General features: G+C 41.5%; 1 protein-coding gene across 1 annotated transcript; it reads right to left on the bottom strand.

The window, feature by feature from the left end:
- Positions 1–6,739: 6,739 nt before the first annotated feature.
- LOC101104115 (olfactory receptor 2A5-like) lies at positions 6,740–7,687 on the bottom strand. The gene has a single exon (XM_012106399.3). It carries the CDS (start codon positions 7,685–7,687, stop codon positions 6,740–6,742), a length of 948 nt encoding a protein of 315 aa, XP_011961789.2.
- Positions 7,688–22,311: the final 14,624 nt, after the last annotated feature.

The following is a 22,311-nucleotide window of genomic DNA, read 5'->3' as shown; positions in this document are numbered from 1 at the left end:
CTCTACAAATACTGTATTACCCTCTCTTGTTTACTCCATTTCTTATCCCTCGTTCTTAAAGGTTGCTTCTATTTAAGATAAAATCTATCATCCTGAATTACAAACTCTCTTACTCTCTGTCCTAAGTGAAAGAAAAATAAAACCTCATCACACTTTAGCCACAAGACTCATCTCCCCAATACCCTGGTCCCTGGGACCAGGTAGACTTTGCACCTTCTGGAAGGAACTCCAAAAACCAGGAAGACCTCCTCCCCATTATCCAGGCAGCCGCCTTCTCCACAAAGATAAAGCAGGAAACTTTCAATAGTTGGAAGTCCCTTCCACCAGCCACATAGCTCCCTATCCTTTCCCCAGATGGAGGGAACACCAGCAGCCCACAGGACCCTTCACTTTCTGTCTGAAACCCTCTGGAACTGCTGTCTGGAACTTTGCCACACCATTGACGCAGCAGAACACATCCATTCAAATCAACACCCAGCCCAGCCCTGTTATAACTCTCAGTAAGTGCTTTGGAACCATACTACCACACAAATTTGTGCCTAAGTGCTAGAGGCAAAATTTCAATCCCACCAAAAGTTCACAGCTCTCTAGTCATTCATTATTCCTAGATGCCCACATGTCATTAAAACCTTTACTCATCCCTCAACTGCCCAAATCCCTATTTCTGCCTTTCCCCAGTTTTCTCTGTCTTCTCAACATCAACCCCACCATCAACAATCACCTCTCTCAACATCCTCTTCCTAGAATTCTCCCTGGGATACTGCGTGCCCTATAGCTCTCCAAGAAGGAAGTTCTTTTTCCTCACTCCTGACCTATGAGTTCCCAAACATTCTCTTAGGGCTTCCCTCATAGCTCAGAAGGTAAAGAATCTGCCTGCAATGCAAGAGACCCAGGTTTGTTTCCTGGGTCGGGAAAATCCCCTGGATAAGGAAATGGCAATCCACTCCAGTATTCTTGCCTGGAAAATCTCATGGACAGAGGAGCCTGGTGGGCTACAGTCCATGGGGTCGCAAGAGTTGGACACAACTTAGCGACTAACCACCACCTCATACCCAATGACCTTTTCTCCCACCCACTTTCCAGGCACCTCAAGTCACACTCACAGCAGAGCTGATCACCCATAAATCTCCTTCGCTTCCCCAGTAAGAATCTAAGCATTCCCACTGCACTTTAAATTAGTAAACACTTCTCATATAGATCTATAAGACTGTCCTTCGCCTACTTCTCAATGTTATCTCTGCCTCTCCTGCTCACTTGCCTGTGACCACATGAGCCTTCTTCCAGAGCTGCAGACAATGCAAAGTCCTTTCCGGACTTGGGGCCTTTGTACCTGGAGTCCTCTTGCCAGAAATGCCCTTCTCCTGGCTCTCTTTGGGTGACACTCATCCTCAAGTATGCTACATCTGAATTCCTGACCAAGACCTTAGATGTCAGCTCTTGGCATTTTCTCTATATCCATAGAACACTATTTGTTTCCTAAGAGGTCTACAACTTCATTTTTCAGTAGCTAAGCTTAATTTCTATTTTGGCCTATTATTCCACTGGTTGGAGAAATAAAAGAAACTAGCATGACATTTCAGAGCAATTATATTCCAATTTTTTTAAAGGGGTAACCAGGGTTAGCTGCTGAGGGAGAAAAAGAGACTTCTCAGGTTTTGCTTCCTCTCTCCCTGATGTTAAGCTCTGGGGAGAGCACAAAGTGCGGAGATGTGCAGTGGTGATGGGGGTGGGGTGAGGTGTAGCCTGGTTCCTAGTGTCTGGCACCCACTGAGAGTCTCCCTCCTATGAGGCCATCAGTCTCCACAGGTCACTGTGGCACCTTCATTAGTTTCGATATTATAATTTCATGACTGTAAACCTCTCTATGTATCTGTCTTGGTTTCCATGGGGCCTGGTACCGGTTGGATCCCTCTTAATGAATGCTCAAGAAATACTGAAATTGACTCATCCCAAAATCTGGGTCACCAATGATGCATGAAAGAAAGTTGGATGCCCATGCTAAGTCTGAGGCTCAGAGCCCCAAGTGGGCTGCACCCAAGCAATAACATTTATTCTTCTATGCTTTTCTAATATATTTTAGGGTTCACAGAAGATTCACAAGTTTTTTTTGTGAGAAGAATCACACAAGATTCATAAGTGAATTCACAGAAATTTCACATCACTCCACCTACTGTGACAGAATTTTAGAGACACAGATGTCTTAAAGACCTTTCGACTTGAGGTGTTCCGTAAAGTGAGATCCAGAGAAAGGAAGTTTGTTGCCTTAAGTAACAAAAGAAGTTAGCAAGGTTGGGACTAGAACCCAGGTCAATTAATGTCAAGTTCTGTGTCCTTCCACAAGATGATGCATAGATCATGTCAGCCCCATGAACTGTATTGGATCCATGCACCAAGTCCAACCCATGGGTTACTTTGATCTTGTATACCACTGGCTTAATTTTCCTTTTTTTAAATATAAATTTTTATCTGAGTATAATCGATTTATAATGTGTTGGTCTCAGGTACATAGTAAAGTGAATCAGTTATACATATAAATGTATCTACTATTTTTTAGAAACTTTTCCCATAAAGACCATTACAGAGTATTGATTCAGTTCAGTTCAGTCGCTCAGTCATGTCCGACTCTTTGCCACCCAATGGACTGCAGCATGTCAGGCTTCCCTGTCCATCACCAACTCCCAGAGCTTGCTCAAACTCATGTCCTTTAAGTCAGTGATCCCATTCAACCATCTCACTGTCTGCCATCCCTTTCTCCTCCTGTCTTCAATCTTTCCCAGCATCAGGGTCTTTTCCAGTGAATCAGTTCTTCACATCAGGTGGCCAAAATATTGGAAATATTCAGCTTCAGCATCAGTCCTTCCCATGAATATTCAGGACTGATTTCCTTTAGGATGGACTGGTATGATCTCCTTGCAGTCCAAGGGACTCTCAAGAGTCTTTTCCAACACCACAGTTCAAAAGCATCAGTTCTTCAGTGCTCAGCTTTCTTTTTGGTTCAACACTCACATTCATACATGACTACTGGAAAAATCATAGGTTTGACTAGATGGACCTTTGGTGGCAAAGTAACGTCTCTGCCTTTTAATAATACTGTCAAGGTTGGTTGTAGCTTTTCTTCCAAGGAGCAAGCATCTTTTAATTTCATGGCTGCAGTCACCATCTGCAGTGATTTTCAAGCCCAGGAAAATAAAGTCTGTCACTGTTTCCATTGTTTCCCCATCTATTTGCCATGAAGTGATGGGACCGGATGCCATGATCTTAGTTTTTTGAATGTTGAGTTTTAAGCCAGCTTTTTCAGAGTATTGACTAGTGACTTGATTTTCAAAGTGTTGGCCACAGATACTTATTGCCTACATGTACCACTTGTAAATAAATACCACTTTATTGCTTACCTTACCTTGACGGTTTACTGTGTCCATGTACCACGTCACTCACAGGTACTGGGTTCCATGTTGATTGCATGTATCCCATTGGTTCCAGTGCCACTAGGTTATATTATTTCCCCCTTTATTTGCTCCTCTCACTGTAGAAGGAATGCACGTCCATCCCGACCGCCACGTGACCTGCATCAGTTTTCTGTGGGAGGAAAATACTTCCCGCCCTTTTGCCATCAGGCTTAAGCATAGGACTTTTTTGGCCAGTAGGATGTGAGCAAGGAGATGTGTGTCACTTTTGAGCAGAAGCTTAGGAGGTACCATACTAATTGAAGTAAGTCACACAAAGACAAATATTATATGATATCACTGATAGTGGAATCCAAAAAATTATGTAAATAAGCATATTTACAAAACAGAAATAGACTCACAGACACAGAAGATAAACTTATCTTTACCAAAGGGTAAAGGTCAGGGGAAAAAGATAAATATAGATCTTGGAATCAATGTATGCCCACTACTATATATAAAATAGATACCCAACAGGGGCCTACTTATAGCATGGGGAACTGTATTCAATATCTTATAGTAACATATAAAAGAAAAGAATCTGAAAAAGAGTAGACTTATACCTACATGCATATAAATGGATCAGTTTGTTGTATACCTGAAACTAACACAGCGTTGTAAATCAACTGTGTGCTGTGCTTAGTCACTCAGTCATGTCCGACTCTTTGTGACCCCATAGACTGTAGCCCACCAGGCTCCTCTGTCCATGGGGATTCTCCAGGAAAGAATACTGGAGTGGATTGCCATACCCTCCTCCTGGGGATCTTCCCAACCCAGGGATTGAACATAGGTCTCCTGCATTGTAGGCAGATTCTTTACCATCTGAGCCACCAGGGAAGCCCAAATCAACTACACTTCAATTCACAAAGAAAATAATACCTTCTCTTGTGCCTTCCTGTTTGGAAGTTGGGAGAAATGTTCCCTGTCTCTATATTTTCCTTTGTAATCATCACCATACATCCATTCACACTTGAATGAAAGTGAAAGTGAAAGTCACTCAGTCATGTCCGACTCTTTGTGACCCCATGGATTATAAAATCCATGGAATTCTCCGGGTCAGAATACTGGAGTGGTAGTCTTTCCCTTCTCCACGGGATCTTCCCGAACCAGGGATTTAACCCAGGTCTCCCACGTTGAAGAATGTGGAATTGAAGAACTGCAGGCGGATTCTTTACCAGCTGCGCTACAAGGGAAGCCCATTCACACTTGAATAGACTCAGTGTAAATATATTAGAGAATGAAATTAAATAACTAAAGACCAATTTTTATACCTCCATTTAAATAGTGAGGCATCTTGATTTCTAAAAATTTTGTAACATAAAAAGTATAATTTTACCTACCCCTAAAGATGGAAATAGATGGGGAAACAGTGTCAGACTTTATTTATTTGAGCTCCAAAGTCACTGCAGATGGTGACTGCAGCCATGAAATTAAAAGATGCTTACTCCTTGGAAGGAAAGTTATGACCAACCTAGATAGCATATTCAAAAGCAGAGACATTACTTTGCCAACAAAGGTCCGTCTAGGCAAGACTATGGTTTTTCCAGTGGCCATGTATGAAAGTGAGAGTTGGACTGTGAAGAAAGCTGAGTGCCGATGAATTGATGCTTTTGAACTGTGGTGTTGGAGAAGACTCTTGAGAGTTCCTTGGACTGCAAGGAGACCCAACCAGTCCATTCTGAAGGAGATCAGCCCTGGGATTTCTTTGGAGGGAATAATGCTGAAGCTGAAACTCCAGTACTTTGGCCACCTCATGCGAAGAGCTGACTCATTGGAAAAGACTCTGATGCTAGGAGGGATTGGGAGCAGGAGGAGAAGGGGATGACAGAGGATGAGATGGCTGGATGGCATCACTGACTCCATGGACGTGAGTCTGAGTGAACTCCGTGAGTTGGTGATGGACAGGGAGGCCTGGCATGCTGCGATTCATGAGGTCGCAAAGAGTCGGACATGACTGAGCAACTGAACTGAACTGAAAGACACGAAGAGTTGACTCATCGGAAAGACTCTGATGCTAGGAGGGATTGGTGGCAGGAGGAGAAGGGGATGCCAGAGGATGAGATGGCTGGATGCCATCACCAACTTGATGGACATGAGTTTGAGTGAATTCCGGGAGTTGGTGATGAACAGGGAGGCCTGGCATACTGTGATTCATGGGATCACAAAGAGTTGACACTACTGAGCGACTGAAGTGAGCTGAACTGAACTGAACTGAAAGATGCTTTCACAATGTGGTGCTGGTGAAGACTTTAGAGTCCCTTGGACAGCAAGGAGACCAAACCAGTCAGCCCTAAAGGAAATCAACCCTGAATATTCACTGGAAGGACTGTTGTTAAAACTGAAGTTTGGCCACCTCATGAAAAGAGCCAGCTCACTGAAAAAGACCCTGATGTTGGGAAAGATTGGGGGCAGGAAGACAGAACAGGATAAGATGGTTAGATAGCATCACCAACTCAACAGACATGAGTTTTATCAAACTCCAGGAGACAATGAAGGACAATGAAGCCTGGGGTGCTGCAATTCATGGGGTCACAAAGAGTCAAACATGACTTAGTGACTGAACAATGACAAAATATAATTTTATATAGGATATTGCCATAAGTTTTTTTCTCCTATGCATACATATTTTACTCACATGGTTCCATGCTGTATATTCTTTGCAGTAACCTGTTGTATAACATATTATTCTATTGTTTTTCTGATTATTCTATCAGATTCTTCAAAAAAACGTATTAAAACATTAGGGAGGAAGGTGGGAGGCAGGTTCAAGAGGGAGGGGACATATGTATACCTATAACCAATTCATGTTGATGTATGGCAGAAACCATCACAATATTGTAAAATAATTATCCTCTAATTCAAAAACATTTTAAGGGAAACATGAATTAAAACACTAACTAATATTTGAGAATATTAATACAAATCATGTATTAATATTTCAGCCATTATTCCTTTTTCTCAGTCATAAGACTGGCATTTCCATATAAGACCTCCTCCTTCAGGCTGGATCCAAGAATCAAATGGCAGAAGATCACAGTCTACTTACAACTGACATGGAAAATGAACAATAAATGAACTTTCACTGTTGTAAGCCACTAAGACTAGGGAGCTATTTCTCATTGCACCATAATGTAGCAAGTTGATCAAGATAGCTATGTTAGTTTCATTTCCCACCTTTGTTCAACTGACCAAATACTACACTGGTTCACATGTATAATGTTGGTTTCATACATTATAGATACTCCACATTTTCTCAACATTGGGCATTCTACCTTAGATTCTGCCTGTCTCCTAATTCAGCAGATCACTCTACCCTTCCCCATCACTTTGAGAAAAGCCACCTTGATGTCCTTGTTCCTCAGACTGTAGACCACAGGGTTGAGGAGGGCAGAGAAGACATTATAAAAGAGTGATACGTGCTTGTCTTGCTCAGGGGAATACCTTGAATTGGGCTTCATGTAGATGTAGGTGGCTGGAGCATAGAAGAACGTGATCACAGTCAGGTGGGAAGCGCAGGTGGAGAAAGCCTTGCAGCGGGCCTGCACAGACTTAATCTTGAAAATGGTCTGGGCAATACGGATGTAGGAGGCCACTATGAGCAAGAGTGGGGCAACAACCATCAAGACACTGATGACCGAATCCACCATTTCAATGACATTAGTATCCATGCAAGCCAAATTTCGTACTGAAGGGCCTTCACAGAAGTAGTGGTTGACCATGTTGGGCCCACAGTATGGCAGCCTCATGGTGAAAAAAGTGTGGATCAGAGAGGAAAAGAAACCACAGGCCCAGGTCCCAGCTGACAGTCGTGTGCATAGGCCCCAGCTGAGGATGACAGTATAACGCAGTGGATAGCAGATGGCCACATACCGGTCAAAGGCCATAACTACAAGGAAAAAACCCTCAGTCAGGGCCAGTGCACCAAACATGTACATCTGTAGCCAACAACCAGCAAAGGAGATGGTCTGAGATCGAGAAAGAAGATGCACCAACATCTGGGGCACAGTGGTGGTGACACAGCCCATATCCAGCAGGGAGAGGATACAGAGGAAGAAGTACATGGGAGTGTGGAGATGCGTGTCCAGGCACATCAGGGTGATGATGAGCCCATTGCCAAGGACTGAGCTCAGGAAAAGAAGAAGGAAGGCACCGAAGAGGGTCCTGTTGGTCGTGGGGTCACTGGAGAAGCCAAGCAGGATAAATTCAGAAACCCAGCTTTGGTTCTGCCCTGGAGGCATCCACATGATGGACCTATAGGAGAATGATACGCATTTAAATAGCACCTAAAATATGACAGTTTAGTAAGATCTGGAGGCAGAAGCTCTAGGATTTTAATTTTGAGCCCACTGCTCATCTAGTGCCTTGCAGTCACTTAACCACTCTGAGCCTTAGGCTCCTCATCTATTCAGTTCAGTTCCATTCAGTCGTTCAGTCGTGTCTGACTCTTTGCGATCCCATGAACTGCAGCACATCAGGCCTCCCTGTCCATCACCAGCTCCCAGAGTTTACCCAAACTCATGTCCATTGAGTTGATGTTGCCATCCAAACATCTCATCCTGTCGTCCCCTTCTCCTCCTGCCCTCAATCTTTCCTAGCATCAGGGTCTTTTCAAATGAGTCAGCTCTTTGCATCAAACGTGGCTAATAACACTCTAGGAGCTGGTGATGGACAGGTAGGCATGGCATGCTGCAGTCCATGGGGTCGCAAAGAGTCGGACACAACTGAGCAAATGAACTGAACTGAACTGAACTGAATAACACTCATCTCTCAGGGGTTTTAGGAAGAGTTGGGGTGATATATATGAAGCATCTCATATTAACACAATGCCTTAAAACCCTACTTAGTAGTAAATGCCCATTTGCAATCTCCCCAGTCTTACTCCCCACCCCTCAGTGGACAAACTGGTCGCTCAAATGTCTAGCAACAATCAGTTTACAGCTCTCCACTCCAGCCCCCAACCCTGCAGAAATGGCCTTCCCCTCTGCCTTAGAGATCATCTGTCTGGATGTGCTACAAGCTTCTCCTTACCCTGTAAACTTGTCTCTTTAGAAGATGACAATGGGAGGCATTTCCAAGAGAGGGAGACACCAGGGCAATGAGATGATGGCAGCAGGAAGGCACTTAGTTTGGGACTTCAATTCTCCTTCCTTAGTTACTCAGGCGGAGAGCCAGCTGGCTGGTGTGGACCAGTCATGTTCCCTACTCAGGCTACACACACTCTCCCCACCCGGTGGCTACTTCTAGGAGCACTCTGGCCTGTGGCTCCATCCCTACTCCCAGTAACAGACTGTATTCTTGTGGCAGTCACACTCTCTTTGAAAAAGTTTGAGCTCAGTCTTTTTTTCTCTGGTGGAGGAAGATAGAAGAGCAGGAGGAAGGAGGGAAGTATCTTCTAAATCCTTAGGCCCTGTGTATTCTTCTTAAGCTACAAGGTAGAAGCTCCTTTATATATAAATATATATATATATATATATATATATATATATATATATATATTCCTACTTCTGGCTCTCAGAGGCTTCTCTTTTATCCCTTTCAGCAGTCATCTACATTTTACCAGTTAAAATTCTATGTATTAAATTTTCCCTGTTCACATTACTGTTGTGTTCTGTCTTCCGCCAGGATCCTAACTGATGCAGATGCTAAATCTATGGGGGGTGAATTTGATAAGGAATAGAATTTACACAGTTATAAGACATCTATCCATAAAGTAATTATTAATTACAAAAGTAAAAAGTGGTAGCTATCAAGGAAAAACTGGACAACATCTTAACTGAGTGATTAAAATTAATGTCACCAATAAGGAGCAGATAGACATTATGTGTCTTCATATGTGAAAATCTAACAATATATTACCAACATATTTTCAGCCAAAAAAAAAAAAAACCAAAATCTGAATCTAATCATGAGAAAACATCATAGAAACCTACACTGAGGAATATCCTATAAAGTAATTAGCTTCTGATCTTTAAAAAATAACTATCCTGAAAGACAAAGAAGGCTAAGAATGTATAATAGACACAAGGCAATTAAAAAAATAACAGCTAATGCAAAAGTAGACCTGCCAGGGGGAATGCTACAAATATAAAACTGGAATATGAATTAGATTAGTTTAGATAAGCGCATCAGTGTTAAACTCCCTGTGTTTGATAACTACTATATAAGAGAATGGGCTTCCCAGGTGGCACTAGTGGTAGATGCAGGAGGTGTAATAGACAGGGTTCAGTTCCTGGGTTGGGAAGATCTCCTGGAGGAGGGCATGGCAACCCACTCCAGCATTCTTGCCTGGAGAATCCTATGGACAGAGGAGTCTGGCAGTCTGGCAGGCTATGGCCCAAAGGGTCGCACTAAGTCAGATACAACTGAAGTGACTTAGCACAGATGCGCGTAAGAGAATATCCTGTTCTCTTACATGTTGGGAACTATTCTCTGAAGAACTAGAGGGTAAAGGAACATGATATTTGTAAATGATTCTCAGAAAGTTCTGAAAATTAAAATAATAACTGCTAAAAATCAATAAATCCAAGTATTAGGGACATACAGGATTTCTATGTAGCTTTCAGCTTCTTCGATGGTTAAGTCATTTCCAAAAAAAGTTTTAAAAAATAATTTTTGATGTTACATAAAAACTTTTTCAGACAAACAAAATATGAGATCATTTAAAAGGGAGTTCTTCACACAGAAAGAAAGTGTCTGAAACACAAGAATGCAAAAAGAAATGAAGAGCCCCTCAGGGAAAGGATAAATATGTATTAATAATGAATGCAAATCAATAATAAAATTTTGTGGGATTTAAAACAAATCAAAGATAAGATATGGCAAAGAACAAAAGAACAAGAAATAGAAGGGGTAAGTAGAGTTAGTGTTCTAAATATTTAGCATAATTGGAAAAGTGGTAAAATGAACCACTTGCATTAGACTGTGATTAGTCAAAGATTTATATTAACATATCTAGGAAAATAAATAAAAGAATAAATAACATATAGCCAACAACCTAAAATAGGAGCAAATGAACTAATAAAATATTCAACAATCCAGAATAATGCTCTTTTGAGTGAGGAAAAAGATCAAATATAAAATAGGTAAGTCAATAGAAAATAGTGGAATTTAGTATGTAGTTAATCACTTTAAATGCAAAAGGACTAAATATTTTCATCAAAGGTTATTTTCAAATGGAGTTTTAAAAACCTACATGTTATCCACCAGAAATAGTATTTGCTCATTCTGCAACATGTAAATATGTCTAAATAACATGTTGCTCAACTTAACAATGTTACATCAATTATATCTCAATAAAGTTGTATTTCTTTTTGAAATACACCTTAATATAAGGTGAAGACACTCCAGGAAGAAAAATTGTCCTGCAAACATTAACCAAAAGAAACTTTGTAGCTTCATGAAACATTTATAGAAATTGACTGTGTGCTACATCATAAGTGTAAATTCAAAAAAATCCAAAGGGTGAGAATCATTCAGAGTATACTCTTAAGCATGAGATAAGCTAGAAGTCAAAGTAAATATAACAGGTAAGTACCAGACTCATTCAAAATTATTATAGCATATACTTCTAAATAATTTATGGGATAGAAAAAAGCAAAATGGAAATTAGTATATGTTAAAATAAATAATGATGTAAATAACATTATCAGACCTTAGGAGAAAGTCTATAGTCTTAAATGCATATGTTAGAATATGCTTAAAAGGCTAAAAATTAAACAACTAAACCTTCATCTCAAGAAACTAGAAAAGAAGTCCTAAATCAAGACCAAAAGATAGTTGAAAGAAGGAAATAATAAAGATAAGAGCATAAAACAAGGAAATAGTAAACAAAACTACAATAAATAAAAACTGACGGAGCCTGAAGTTCACTTTTTGAAATTATTTGTAAATTATTAGCAAGACTAATAAAGAAAATTATATAAAACACAAGTCACCATCATTAGGGATGAAGAGGGGACCATTACTATACATTCTACTGTCATTTTAAAGCTAATTTTTAAAATTACAAACAATTTTATAACAATAGATTTGATAATGAAACAAAATGGACAAATGAAAACACAAATTACCAAAGCTGACAAACAAGAACTCAGAAGTTCTTCTGAAAACTTCAGAAGAAAAAATCAGAAGAATCCACTATGTTTCCAAAAAAGTGAATCTATAATTTTAAACTTTCCTAGAAAGAAAACTCTAGACTCAAGATAGATTTACCTGTGAATTTTTCTAACATTTAAGAGAGGAATAATAGTAATCATAACAAATTCTTTCAAAGCATAAAAAAAGTGAATATTAACCAACTCATAAGACTAGTTGGCACAGAGTTGGACATGACTGAAGCGACTTAGCAGCAGCAGCAGTATAAACGCAATACGAAAAATAAAACATATAAGAAGGAAAAAGCATAAATGAATCTCTCTCGTGGGGACTGCTGCGAGATTCCTTTACAACAGATTAGCAAATTTAATTTAGCAATATATTAAAAAGGATTATATATCATAATCAGATTGGGTTTATTATAAGAATTCAAGGTTTATTTAGCAAACAATGTAATTCATCTGATTACAGGAAGTAAAGTAGGAAAATTATGTGATTAACTTAGATATAGAAAAAGCATCTGGTTAAAAAAAAAAAGTCAACCATCAATAAAGATTATAAACAAACTTTTTAGCGAAGTAGAAATAGAAGAGAACTTTCTTAATGTAAGAAATTCCTTAATAATAAATATTATCTCCAGTAAAGAAGAAGCAGCCTACAGCAACTATCATACTGCCTGGTGAAACACTGATAACTTACTCTCTAACACTAAAGTGAAACAAAAATGTTCACTATTACTATTTCTTTTGACTATTGTATTAGTGGTCCTAGGTAGTGAGATAAGTCAAGAAAAATAAGCAAAAGACCAAAGGATTGGAAAGGAAGAACAATCATTATTTGCAGAACACCTAATTGTAAGGCAGAAAATTTTTACAAACCCAAAGAGAAATTGGAATTAATAAGTATACAAAAATCCAACATCTTTCTCTATACCAGGAGCTAGAAAATTACTTATAAGAGCATTTTAAAAAAACAAACATGTATTAATAACTTTAATAAAATACGTGTAGAAAAACATTATTTAGAGAAATAAAGGTAGAGCCAAGTAAATGGAGGAATATGCCATGTTCGTGCATGAGGGGTATGTAGGACAATTCAACATTATCAATATGTATAATTGATTTATTGATTCAGTTCCCATGTAAACCTCAACAATTTTTTTCCACAGAAAACTGACATGTTGGTTGTAACATTTATATGGAAATTCTAAAGAATCTTGAAGGATAAAACAAAACCTGAAGGACTTACCAGATATTAACACTTACTATAGGGCTTCCCTGATAGCTCAGTTGGTAAAGAATCTGCCTGCAATGCAGGAGACCCCAGTTTGATTCCTGGGTTGGGAAGATCCCCTGGAGAAGGGATAGGCTACCCACTCCAGTATTCTTGGGCTTCCCTGTTGCTCAACTGGTAAAGAATTCACCTGCAATGCAGGAGACCTGGGTTTGATCCCTGGATTGGAAAGATTCCCCTGGCGATGGGAAAGGGTACCCACTCCAGTATTCTGGCCTAGAGAATTCCATGGGGTTGCAAAGAGTCAGACGTGACTGAGCAACTTTCAACACTTACTGTAAATCTGCAATAACTAAGGTAGCATGACATTGGCAGAAAAATAAACTGGAGATAATATTTATGGAACGAAATAGAGTCCATCACAGACCTGTGAATATAGAGCCATCTGTTTCATGACAAAGCTGGTTCTACAATGCAATGGGGAAAGCATGGTCTTTTCAACATATTCTGATGGATCCTGCAGATACTCACACAGGCAAAAAAATTCATTAAATCCTACCTCACATGGTACACAAAAGCTAATTCCAGATATACTGTAGCTTTAAATGGTAAAGACAGAACAATAAATTTTTAGAATCAAACACAAAAACATATCTATGCCGCTTTGTAATAGGCAGAAATTTCTTAAACAGGATGCAAAAAGCACTAGCCATAGAGAAAAAAAAAGATAAATTATATATCTTGGTATAATCATATATACCACATAGAATTACATAAAATTATATATAGAGAGATATATAATTATATATCTCTATATATATAGGCTTCCCTGGTGGCTCAGATGGCAAAGAATCTGCCTACAATGTAGGAGATCGGGCCTTAATTCACAACAGCCCAGATCTCTAGGGGACAGGGGAGTGGGAACTAATCATTGTGGTCCTGATGTCACTGTTGCAGGCTTCTCCCAACATAACCATCATTGTCCTTTCATAATGTCTCTTAGCTGAACTTGGAGACCTGAAGCTCAGGAAATTATTCATTTTCTGTTTCTAGCTCCTAGAACGTGGTTTGGAACAGACCAACCATCCATACATACTTACTACATGAACAAATGGAAGAAAGAAGGAGGTCTAGGAAGAAAGAATGGGATGTGAGGTGGGGAAGAAAGAAGAGTAAGGAATGTGGGAGGTGCCTGGAGGGATGTTGGGGCAGAAGCACAGAGAGGATCCAGTGGCTGGATGGTCTTGCTACCGCTGAACTCCAGGCCCCACAGATGCCTGGATCCCACCCCTAGCCCCAGGCACAGGGACCACCTCACCCCTCAGGCATTCACAGGTCACAGAGAGACTGTCACTTGTTCTTAAGGGAAAGAGACTGAACAGGAAGTGCCCAGGGCAACTGAGTCCAGTGAGCCAGGATTCCAGGCAGCCCAGTCTCCAGAAAAGTTCTAGGCTTCTGAGAGATGGAAGGCTGAATCCCCTGCCTTCTCTCCATTGCTCAGCTCCTTGCACTTGACCTGGCCAGCCCTGGCTCCTGAAGGCCTTGGCTGTCAGATTCTCAGGTGCAGAGAGAGGGAGCCTCAGCCAATCCAGGCTCCTCCCAATGGGCCAAGCTGCTGAGGCTTTATGGTCCTGCCTCCTTACCAGGTTTTTCTGGGAGAGCAAGGGGAGGGCCATCCTTCTGCCACCTGCTACTACCGTCCCTGTCCCTGGGGATGCGAAGATGGAATTCTCTCACTGTTGTCAACAAGAACCCCACAAGGAAGAGGACCATGTGGACAGAGCAAGAGAAAACCACACCCTGGTTGGGGAGGCATAGTGACCTGTCTATTTCCTTTTCCAGCCTTCTGAGGGATATGACTGGCTCAGGGGAGAGGCTGTTATACCTGGTCACTTTGTACAGATGACAAGAACTGAAGGTCTCATGCCGATTTCCCTCTTACCTTCTAAACCCCATGTCCAACTTGTCAATTAGACCAAGAATGAGTCAAATCCCTATTCCTTATTGAACCACCTGGGGCAAATCAAAATCTTCCTCCATTCTGCAGAACAGCTTGGACATGATGATACTTATGAGTCCACCATGGAGCACACACCTTATGCAGATCTTGAACCAGGTCCTGGCAAAAGGTATCTGGAAAGCAGCATCAGCTTCATGTTCCATCCAAGGAAGTCGAGGGCCAGTGGAGACAAGAAGCTGCCCAAGGACTCGTGTCTTCTAAGGGCACAGAGAGAATCTGAATCAGGATCTGTCATGTTCTAGTGCTCGTTCTCTTAAACTTGCTGTTATTCTGCCTCCATTTTCACCTCCGGAAAATGACAGGAATAATATCTTAATAACCCAGCTTTCTGGGGTTGCTGAGAGAAGTCAATGAGACAACGTGGTGAAACTCCTTCACGAGTCTTGCCTATGCCGCCCATGACTGAGCTCCCATCCTGCCTTCTGTCTGTGCCTCGGTTCCCCATCCCTTCAGGAAGAGAGTTTGGGCTCAGAGGTCCCTCTCAGTCAGCCACAGGTCATCAGAGTCACGCACTGACTTTTCAGAAATGCTGTGGGATGGTGTTAAACGAGATCATTACTGAAGTTGAGTATATAAACTATAATTAAGTCAAGTATGTTAAAAACAAAAATCAATGGACCTTGAAAGCACTATGCTAACTGAACTAAGTCAGGCATAGAAAGACAAACACTGTATGATCTCACTTACGTGTAGAATCTAAAAACAGAAAATTTCTAGAAACAGAGTAGCGTACGGGTGCCAGGAGCTGGGGGCAGGTTGCGGGGGTTGGGAAATGGAGAGGGGTTGCTCAAAGGGCACAAAGATAGTAAGTCCTGCGGATCTAACCAGCAGCATAGTGGCTCCAGTTAACAATATTCTATTGTACACTGGAAAGTTGCTATAAGAGTAAAGTTTTACACCAAAATAGCAACCACATGTAATGGTGAAGTGAAGGAATGCTTAAATTAACCTTATTGTGGTAACTGTTTCACAATATGTGAGTGTATCCATTCACTCATTGTACTCCTTAAAGTTACACATAGTTATATGTCAATTAAATCTTAATAGTCAGGAGTGAAAAAAGAAATGAAAAATCAGTTTATAAAATGAAACAAACAAGCAAACAAAAATGGTAGAAACAAAAGCTCAAAATTCTTCACATCCTGATCATTCGACTACAAAAGGCAAACATTTGTTTCATGCGTTTTAGAAGTTGTCTGCACCACGGGATTTTGATAATGGAAATGCTCTAATAATGAAGAGCTCCATAATCCCTCCCTGCCTCTGAGTTCAGTGACATCTTGTTTGCTTGACATCTGGCCACGATGGGTATATCTACCCAACACAGAAACCAGAAAACAATACAACTCTGAACTCCTCCCTCCCCTCCCAGGGTAGATTGTTAGGTGTTAACCAGCACACCGCTGCTTCCAGTCCTGAGTCCTAAGAAGCCAGACGTCTCAGGGTGACCTAGTGCTGGAGGCTTCCCACTCTGCTATTGGCAGTGGTTGGGGGAGCCGGCAATGAGCAACCTTCATCCAGGAGGAGCCCAGCTCAGCAGCTCAGACCCTCTCAGCCCAGTCCTCTTGCCTGGCCCTGACACTGTCCTCTGGACCCTCGCCAGCCTCCTCACAGCCCTCAGCAGGGCCGACCATGGTCGAGGCCTTCTTATGCAGAGCACGTGGAAGACCAGCTCTGCACTCAGGGAGCTCCCAGGCCCCACTGGCTCCCACCTTTAGGGATGAAGGCCAAGCGCACTCAGAGCCTACTTTGCACAGGCCTTGGGAGGCAAGGATTTGACAGATGAGAAAACAGTGTCAGAAAGGGTAAGGAACTTGTCCAAACAAGATCAGAAAGGCTGATAACAGGAGGAGCCCAGAAGCACATGGAGGCCACCGCTACCCCACTTGGCTCTGTCTTCTGAGGCAAGATTCAGTTTCCATTTCTCTAAAATGCGGAAGACTCTTTTCTTCTCTCACAGGTGATGATGCAGCTCCAGTGATGGCCCACGTGAGCCTGATGCTCAGCACAGAATAACCACTTCATGAAAGTTAATCCCCTCCCTGTGTCTACTTCCTGATCCCCCTTCCCATTCCTTCTTCCCGGAATCACATCTTACAGGGAGAGGACACACTCCTTCCTTCATGGCATCTCTGATCCACTGTGTGCCCCTGAACTGTCCCTGAAGTCAGAAATACCTGAGCATTCCATCCAGGTTCTTCTGGTTCTTCATGAGGCGGAGGCAGGGGACTCTGATCCCAAAGCTCCCTGCAACTGTCAGCTCTTCCTCAGACTCAACTACAGTCTCAGAGGACTGCCCTGTGGGCATCTTCTCCTGTACCCCAACTTCCTTACCACGCCGCCCCCCCCACACACACACATATGTCCTCCAGCCTGATGGGCCTAGAGATTCAGGGAAGAGAGGGAGTTGGACCTAGAACTCAGGACAGATAAAAACTTGCCTTGTTAATCCTTTTCTTCAGAACCAGAATGGCAATGATAACCAACTCTTCCCTGAGCCAGGCCCTGACTCCTCTTTCCCCATGTCATTGACCCTCACTTCAGCTCTGAAGAGATAGCCCATGCAGGACCCATTTGTCCATTTGCTAGATGAAGAAATTGAGGCCCAGGGAGGTGCAGTGACTTGCCTGAAGTCAGAAGCAATCTAGGATCAAAGATAAGATGAAACTCATGCCATTCTGACTCTTTAAATGACAGAATTACTTAAAAGACTGTCAAGCTTGGTCCTACTATCCATCTACTCTCCGTACTCCAGGTAAGTGATACGATCTGGAAGAAACGAGGGATTTGGCAAAGACCATGCAGCTAGATAGTGGGAGAGCCAGCAACAGAGCCCTGTTACGAACCTCTTGGGCTAGGGCTGTGTCCACAGTATCACAGGCTTCAGTGCTTATGTCTAAACTAATGGCTGTACCTGAACTCTAACTGAAATCCTCCCTGCTGTCCTGGAGCTGGTTGTGACCACCAGTGGGGCTGGGCCGGGGGATGGGGGTGGTTGGTATGAGGGGCAAGACTGGACTCTGGACGCTGAATTCTGAGCCAGGTGGCCCTGCAGGCCTCAAGGAGAAGAGGGTGGGCTGCAAGACGGGAAAAGCTAGGGCTGTGGCAGTCCTAATATCCAGGGACTCTGTAATTAGCCCCAGGCTAAGAATGCTTCTGGGAGGGGTTCCTTGGGAATTAGCTCTCCTTTGCTAAGACTGGTGTCCTAGAAAGTTTCTGGGTTTATGTCTGGGGAGGGAGCTGAGGGAAATGGTAGCAGTTGCTGATGGTATAATGATCAAGAGCATCTTAGCAGTCCTCTGGGACAGCCTTGCACACAAAGCACTTTGATGTATATTTTCTCATCAGGTCCTCCCAACACACCTGGGAGGGAGGTGTAATGGTCCCTGTTTTACAGACGACGACAGTGATGGAGACAGAAACTCACTGAGCACTTGTCATGGGCTAAGTCCTGAGGGAGTCACTGATGCTGGTTTTGGTCACTTCACTGCTCTCTAAGTCACAAGAGGCCTTCAAGGCCAACATTTCCAGGTTCCTACTCTCTTTTACAGCCATGAAAATTGAAGCTCAGAGAAGGAAAGTCACTGGTCTGTATGAGGTAATGTGTAGGGGATTAGAACCTAAAAGTCCTGCCTCCCAGCCATGGACCCATTCCATTGACTCTATGCTCCTTCCCTGCTTTGTTCTCTAGAAATTTGAAGGAAGAGCTGTCCATCTGTGTAGTAATAATTAGTCAGTTGCAGGTGTCTTATCATGCATGCCCTCAGCATCTTGATTCCTGGGTATTTATATCCCCCAAGACTAAATCTTGTGTGAGCCAATGAAAGTACATGTAGGTCAGAGAAGATAATAGGATTGCTACTGTTTGGTCTCTAAGTTGTATCCGGTTCTTTTGTGACCACGTATACTATAGCCCGCCAGGCTTCTTCTGTCCATGGGATTTCCCAGGCAAGAGTGCTGGAGTGAGTAGCTATTTTCTTCTCCAGCAGATCTTTCTGACCCATGGACCAAACCTAGGTCTTCTGCACTGGCAGGCAGGTTCTTTACCACTGAGCCACCAGAAAATCTCCTGAAAGTGTTAGTCACTCAGTCATGTCTGACTCTTTGTGACCCCATGGACTGTAGCCTGCAAGCCTCCTCTGTCCATGGAATTCTCCAACAATGTTAACAACAAAATAATAACAATGATGGTGATACTAATAATAACAGCAAACCTTATAAGCATTGCCTCTTACATGTTTTGCTTACAATAATCCATTTAATATTCAAAATATCCATGAGTTAATATACAAAATATATAAACAGCTCATATAACTCAATATCCAAAAAATCCAATCAAAAAAGGGAAGACCTGAATAGACAACTTTATAAAGAAGACAGATTGATGCCTAAAAAGCAAATGAAAAGATGCTCATCATCACTAATTATTAGAGAAATGCAAATCAAAATGTCAGTAAAATATCACCTGTTAGAATGACTATCATAAAAAATCTACAAATAATAAATGTTGAGGAGAGGAGAAACAGAACACTTGCACACTGCTGGTAGGAATGGAAATTGGTGCAGCCACTGTGGAAAGCAGTGTGGAGGGTCCTTTAAAAATTAAAAATAGAACTGCCATATGGTCTAACTAGTGCACTCCTGGGTATATATCCAGAAAAACACGAATTTTAAAAGATACATGCACCCTCATGTTCAGAACAGCATTACTTATAGTAACTAAGATAAGAAAGCAACCTAAATGTCCATGTACAGATGAACTGATAAAGAAGAAGTGATGTATATACACAATAAAATGTTATTCAGCTTCAGCCATAAAAAAAGAACGAGATTCTGCCATTTAGAGCAACATGGATGGACCTAGAGAATATTATGCTTACTGAAATGTCAGACAAAGACAAATACTGTATGATAACACTTACAGTATTAAGTGGAATCTAAATAGTAATCTAGAATCTAAAAAGTAATACACATTAATGCATATGCAAAAAGAGATAGACTCACAGTTATAGAAAGTGAACTAGTCTTCTATGTGAAGACGAAAGGGAGAGGGGCAGATTAGGGATATGAGATTAAGAGATACATATTATGTATAAACTAGATAAGCAACTAGGGTATACTGTATAGCACAGGAAATTATAGCCGATATCTTCTAATGGCTTTTATTGGAGCATGATCTATAAAAACACTGAACCACTTTGTTGCACACCTGAAACTAATATAATATTATAAATCAATTATACTTCAATTTCTAAAAATTCCTATGACAGGTGCTGTAATCCTCATGATTTTGCAGATGAAGAAACTGAGTCATAGGGATTTAGTAGAGTGACAGAAGTCCTATAGCCACTAACTGGCAGGTTAGGACTATAAATGGTGTGACGTTACAAGTTTAACAACTGGGACTTCCCTGGTGGTCCGGTGGTTAAGAATCCACCTTCCAATGAAGGGGACATGGGCTTGATCCCTGTTTGGGGAACTAAGATCACGCACCTCAACTACCAAAGTCCATGTGCTCTGGAGCCCACGTGCCACAACTAGAGAATCTGTGCACTGCAATGGAAGATCCCACATCCAGCTGTCCTGGTTCTGAGTCAAGGGCTTGTTTCCACTGCACCAGTCTCTCCCAGAACACAAAACAGGAAAAGAGGAACCCCACATCTGTTGAGGCTCAGAAAAGTGATGTGACTTGCCCACCAACACAGCTCGCAAGTAGTAGGTACAAGAATTAAATCCTAGTGGACTGACTGCATTACTTCTGTGTTCCCGTCTCACCTGCAAAGCTCAGAGGAACCATCAGGAGCATACACAGGAGTGTTTTGAGATTCAGGATGTAGATAGAACTAGGAGGGACAGGGGAACAAGAGCCCTGGGAAGTCAGCTGTGATAGGGTCACAGCTGAAGAGTTCTAGTGCTCAGACCTGTGCTGCCCAGAAAACCAGGAGGTAGAGTATATTAGTTTCCTGTTGCTGCTGTAACAAACTGTCACAAACTTGGTGGCCTTAAATGACACAAATGCATTCTCTTATAGTTCTGGAGGTCAGATACCCAAAGTGAATCTTGAGCTAAAATCACGGTGTTTGCAAGTTTGGTTCTTCCTGGAGGCTCTGGAGGAGAATCTGTTCCTTACATCGTCCAGTTTTTAGAGGCTACTTTGGTGTCCCTTGGGTTGCAACCACATCCCTCCAACCTCTGCTTCCATGTTCGCATCATCCTCATCCCCTTCAACCTTCTTGCCTTCCTTCTAATAAAGACCCTTGTGACTATATTTAGAGCCCACCTGGTAACCCCAGGATCATCTCCCCATCTCAGAAGATTAATTTAATCACACACACAAACTCCCTTTTGCTATATAAGATAACATTTACAGGCTCCAGGACTTAGGACATCCTTGAGGAGCCATTTTTCAGCCTACAACACAGGGTCTCCAAAAAATCCCCCTCAGTCAACTCACTCCCCGAGACCTTTCCTGGTTTGCTGAGGCCCCAGCAAGCTCATCAGCATGAAGCTAATCCAGCAGGTGAATGTGCTCTCTAGAAAGTACATGGAGTGGGTGTAAGAGACCCATGGTAACTCGAGGCTCCACCAGGATTTCCAACCCAGACTCTACTTTTGAGTGTGGGGCCGCCTCATCTCTTTGTCAGTGACAGTAACAACTGCAAAAGTCCCCAACCTCCCGGGAATGCAAGATTAGTTTAACACTTGAAAATCAGTTCATGTAATATACCATATCAATAGAATAAAACACAGAAACCACATGAGCTCTTACCATGTATTTCAATAGATGGAATAAACAGTTTAAAAATGAAATTAAGCAAAGTCTATTTATAATAGAATCAAAATAATGAAATCCTTAGGAATAAATTTAATAAAAAGTACAAAACTATACTCTGAAAACTATAAAACATTGTTTAAAGAAATTAAGATGATCTATATACATGGAAAGACATCTCAGGTTCATGTATCAGAATAATAAACTCTGTTAAGATGTGAATATTTCCTAAATTGTCTACAGATTCAACACAATCGCTGTCATAATCCCACTGGCATTTGGCAGAAATTGGAAAGTTGATCCTGACATGCATAACAACCTTGATGGGTGGGATGGGAAGGGAGGCGGGAGAAATGTTCATATGGAGGGGGACATGGGTAAACCTATGGCTGATTCATGTTGATGTTTGATAGAAACCAGTGCAATACTGTAAAGCAATTATCCTTGAAATAAAAATAAATATAATTTTTAAAAAGGAAGGGGAAAAAAATCATATGGAAGTTCAAGGCACCTAGAACAGGCAAAACAGTCTTTAACCAATTTTATAAGTTGCTACAAAAAAAAAGTTACTGCAAAACTATAGTAACCAATAATCAAGACAGTGTGTTCGTGTTATAAGGATTTGCCTATAATTCAGTAGAATAGTATTGATAGTCCAGAAATAGATGTTCACATTTATGGTCAATCAATTTTTGACAACGATAAATTTTCCAAGATAATTTAATGAGGAAAGAATAGTTCTTTTTTTA

The sequence above is a fragment of the Ovis aries genome, chromosome 1, assembly GCF_016772045.2.
Source record: "Ovis aries strain OAR_USU_Benz2616 breed Rambouillet chromosome 1, ARS-UI_Ramb_v3.0, whole genome shotgun sequence".
Classification (NCBI taxonomy): Eukaryota; Metazoa; Chordata; class Mammalia; order Artiodactyla; family Bovidae; genus Ovis; species Ovis aries.
Note: the sequence above shows the minus strand (reverse complement) of the source record. Positions and strands in the feature narration are given on the sequence as shown.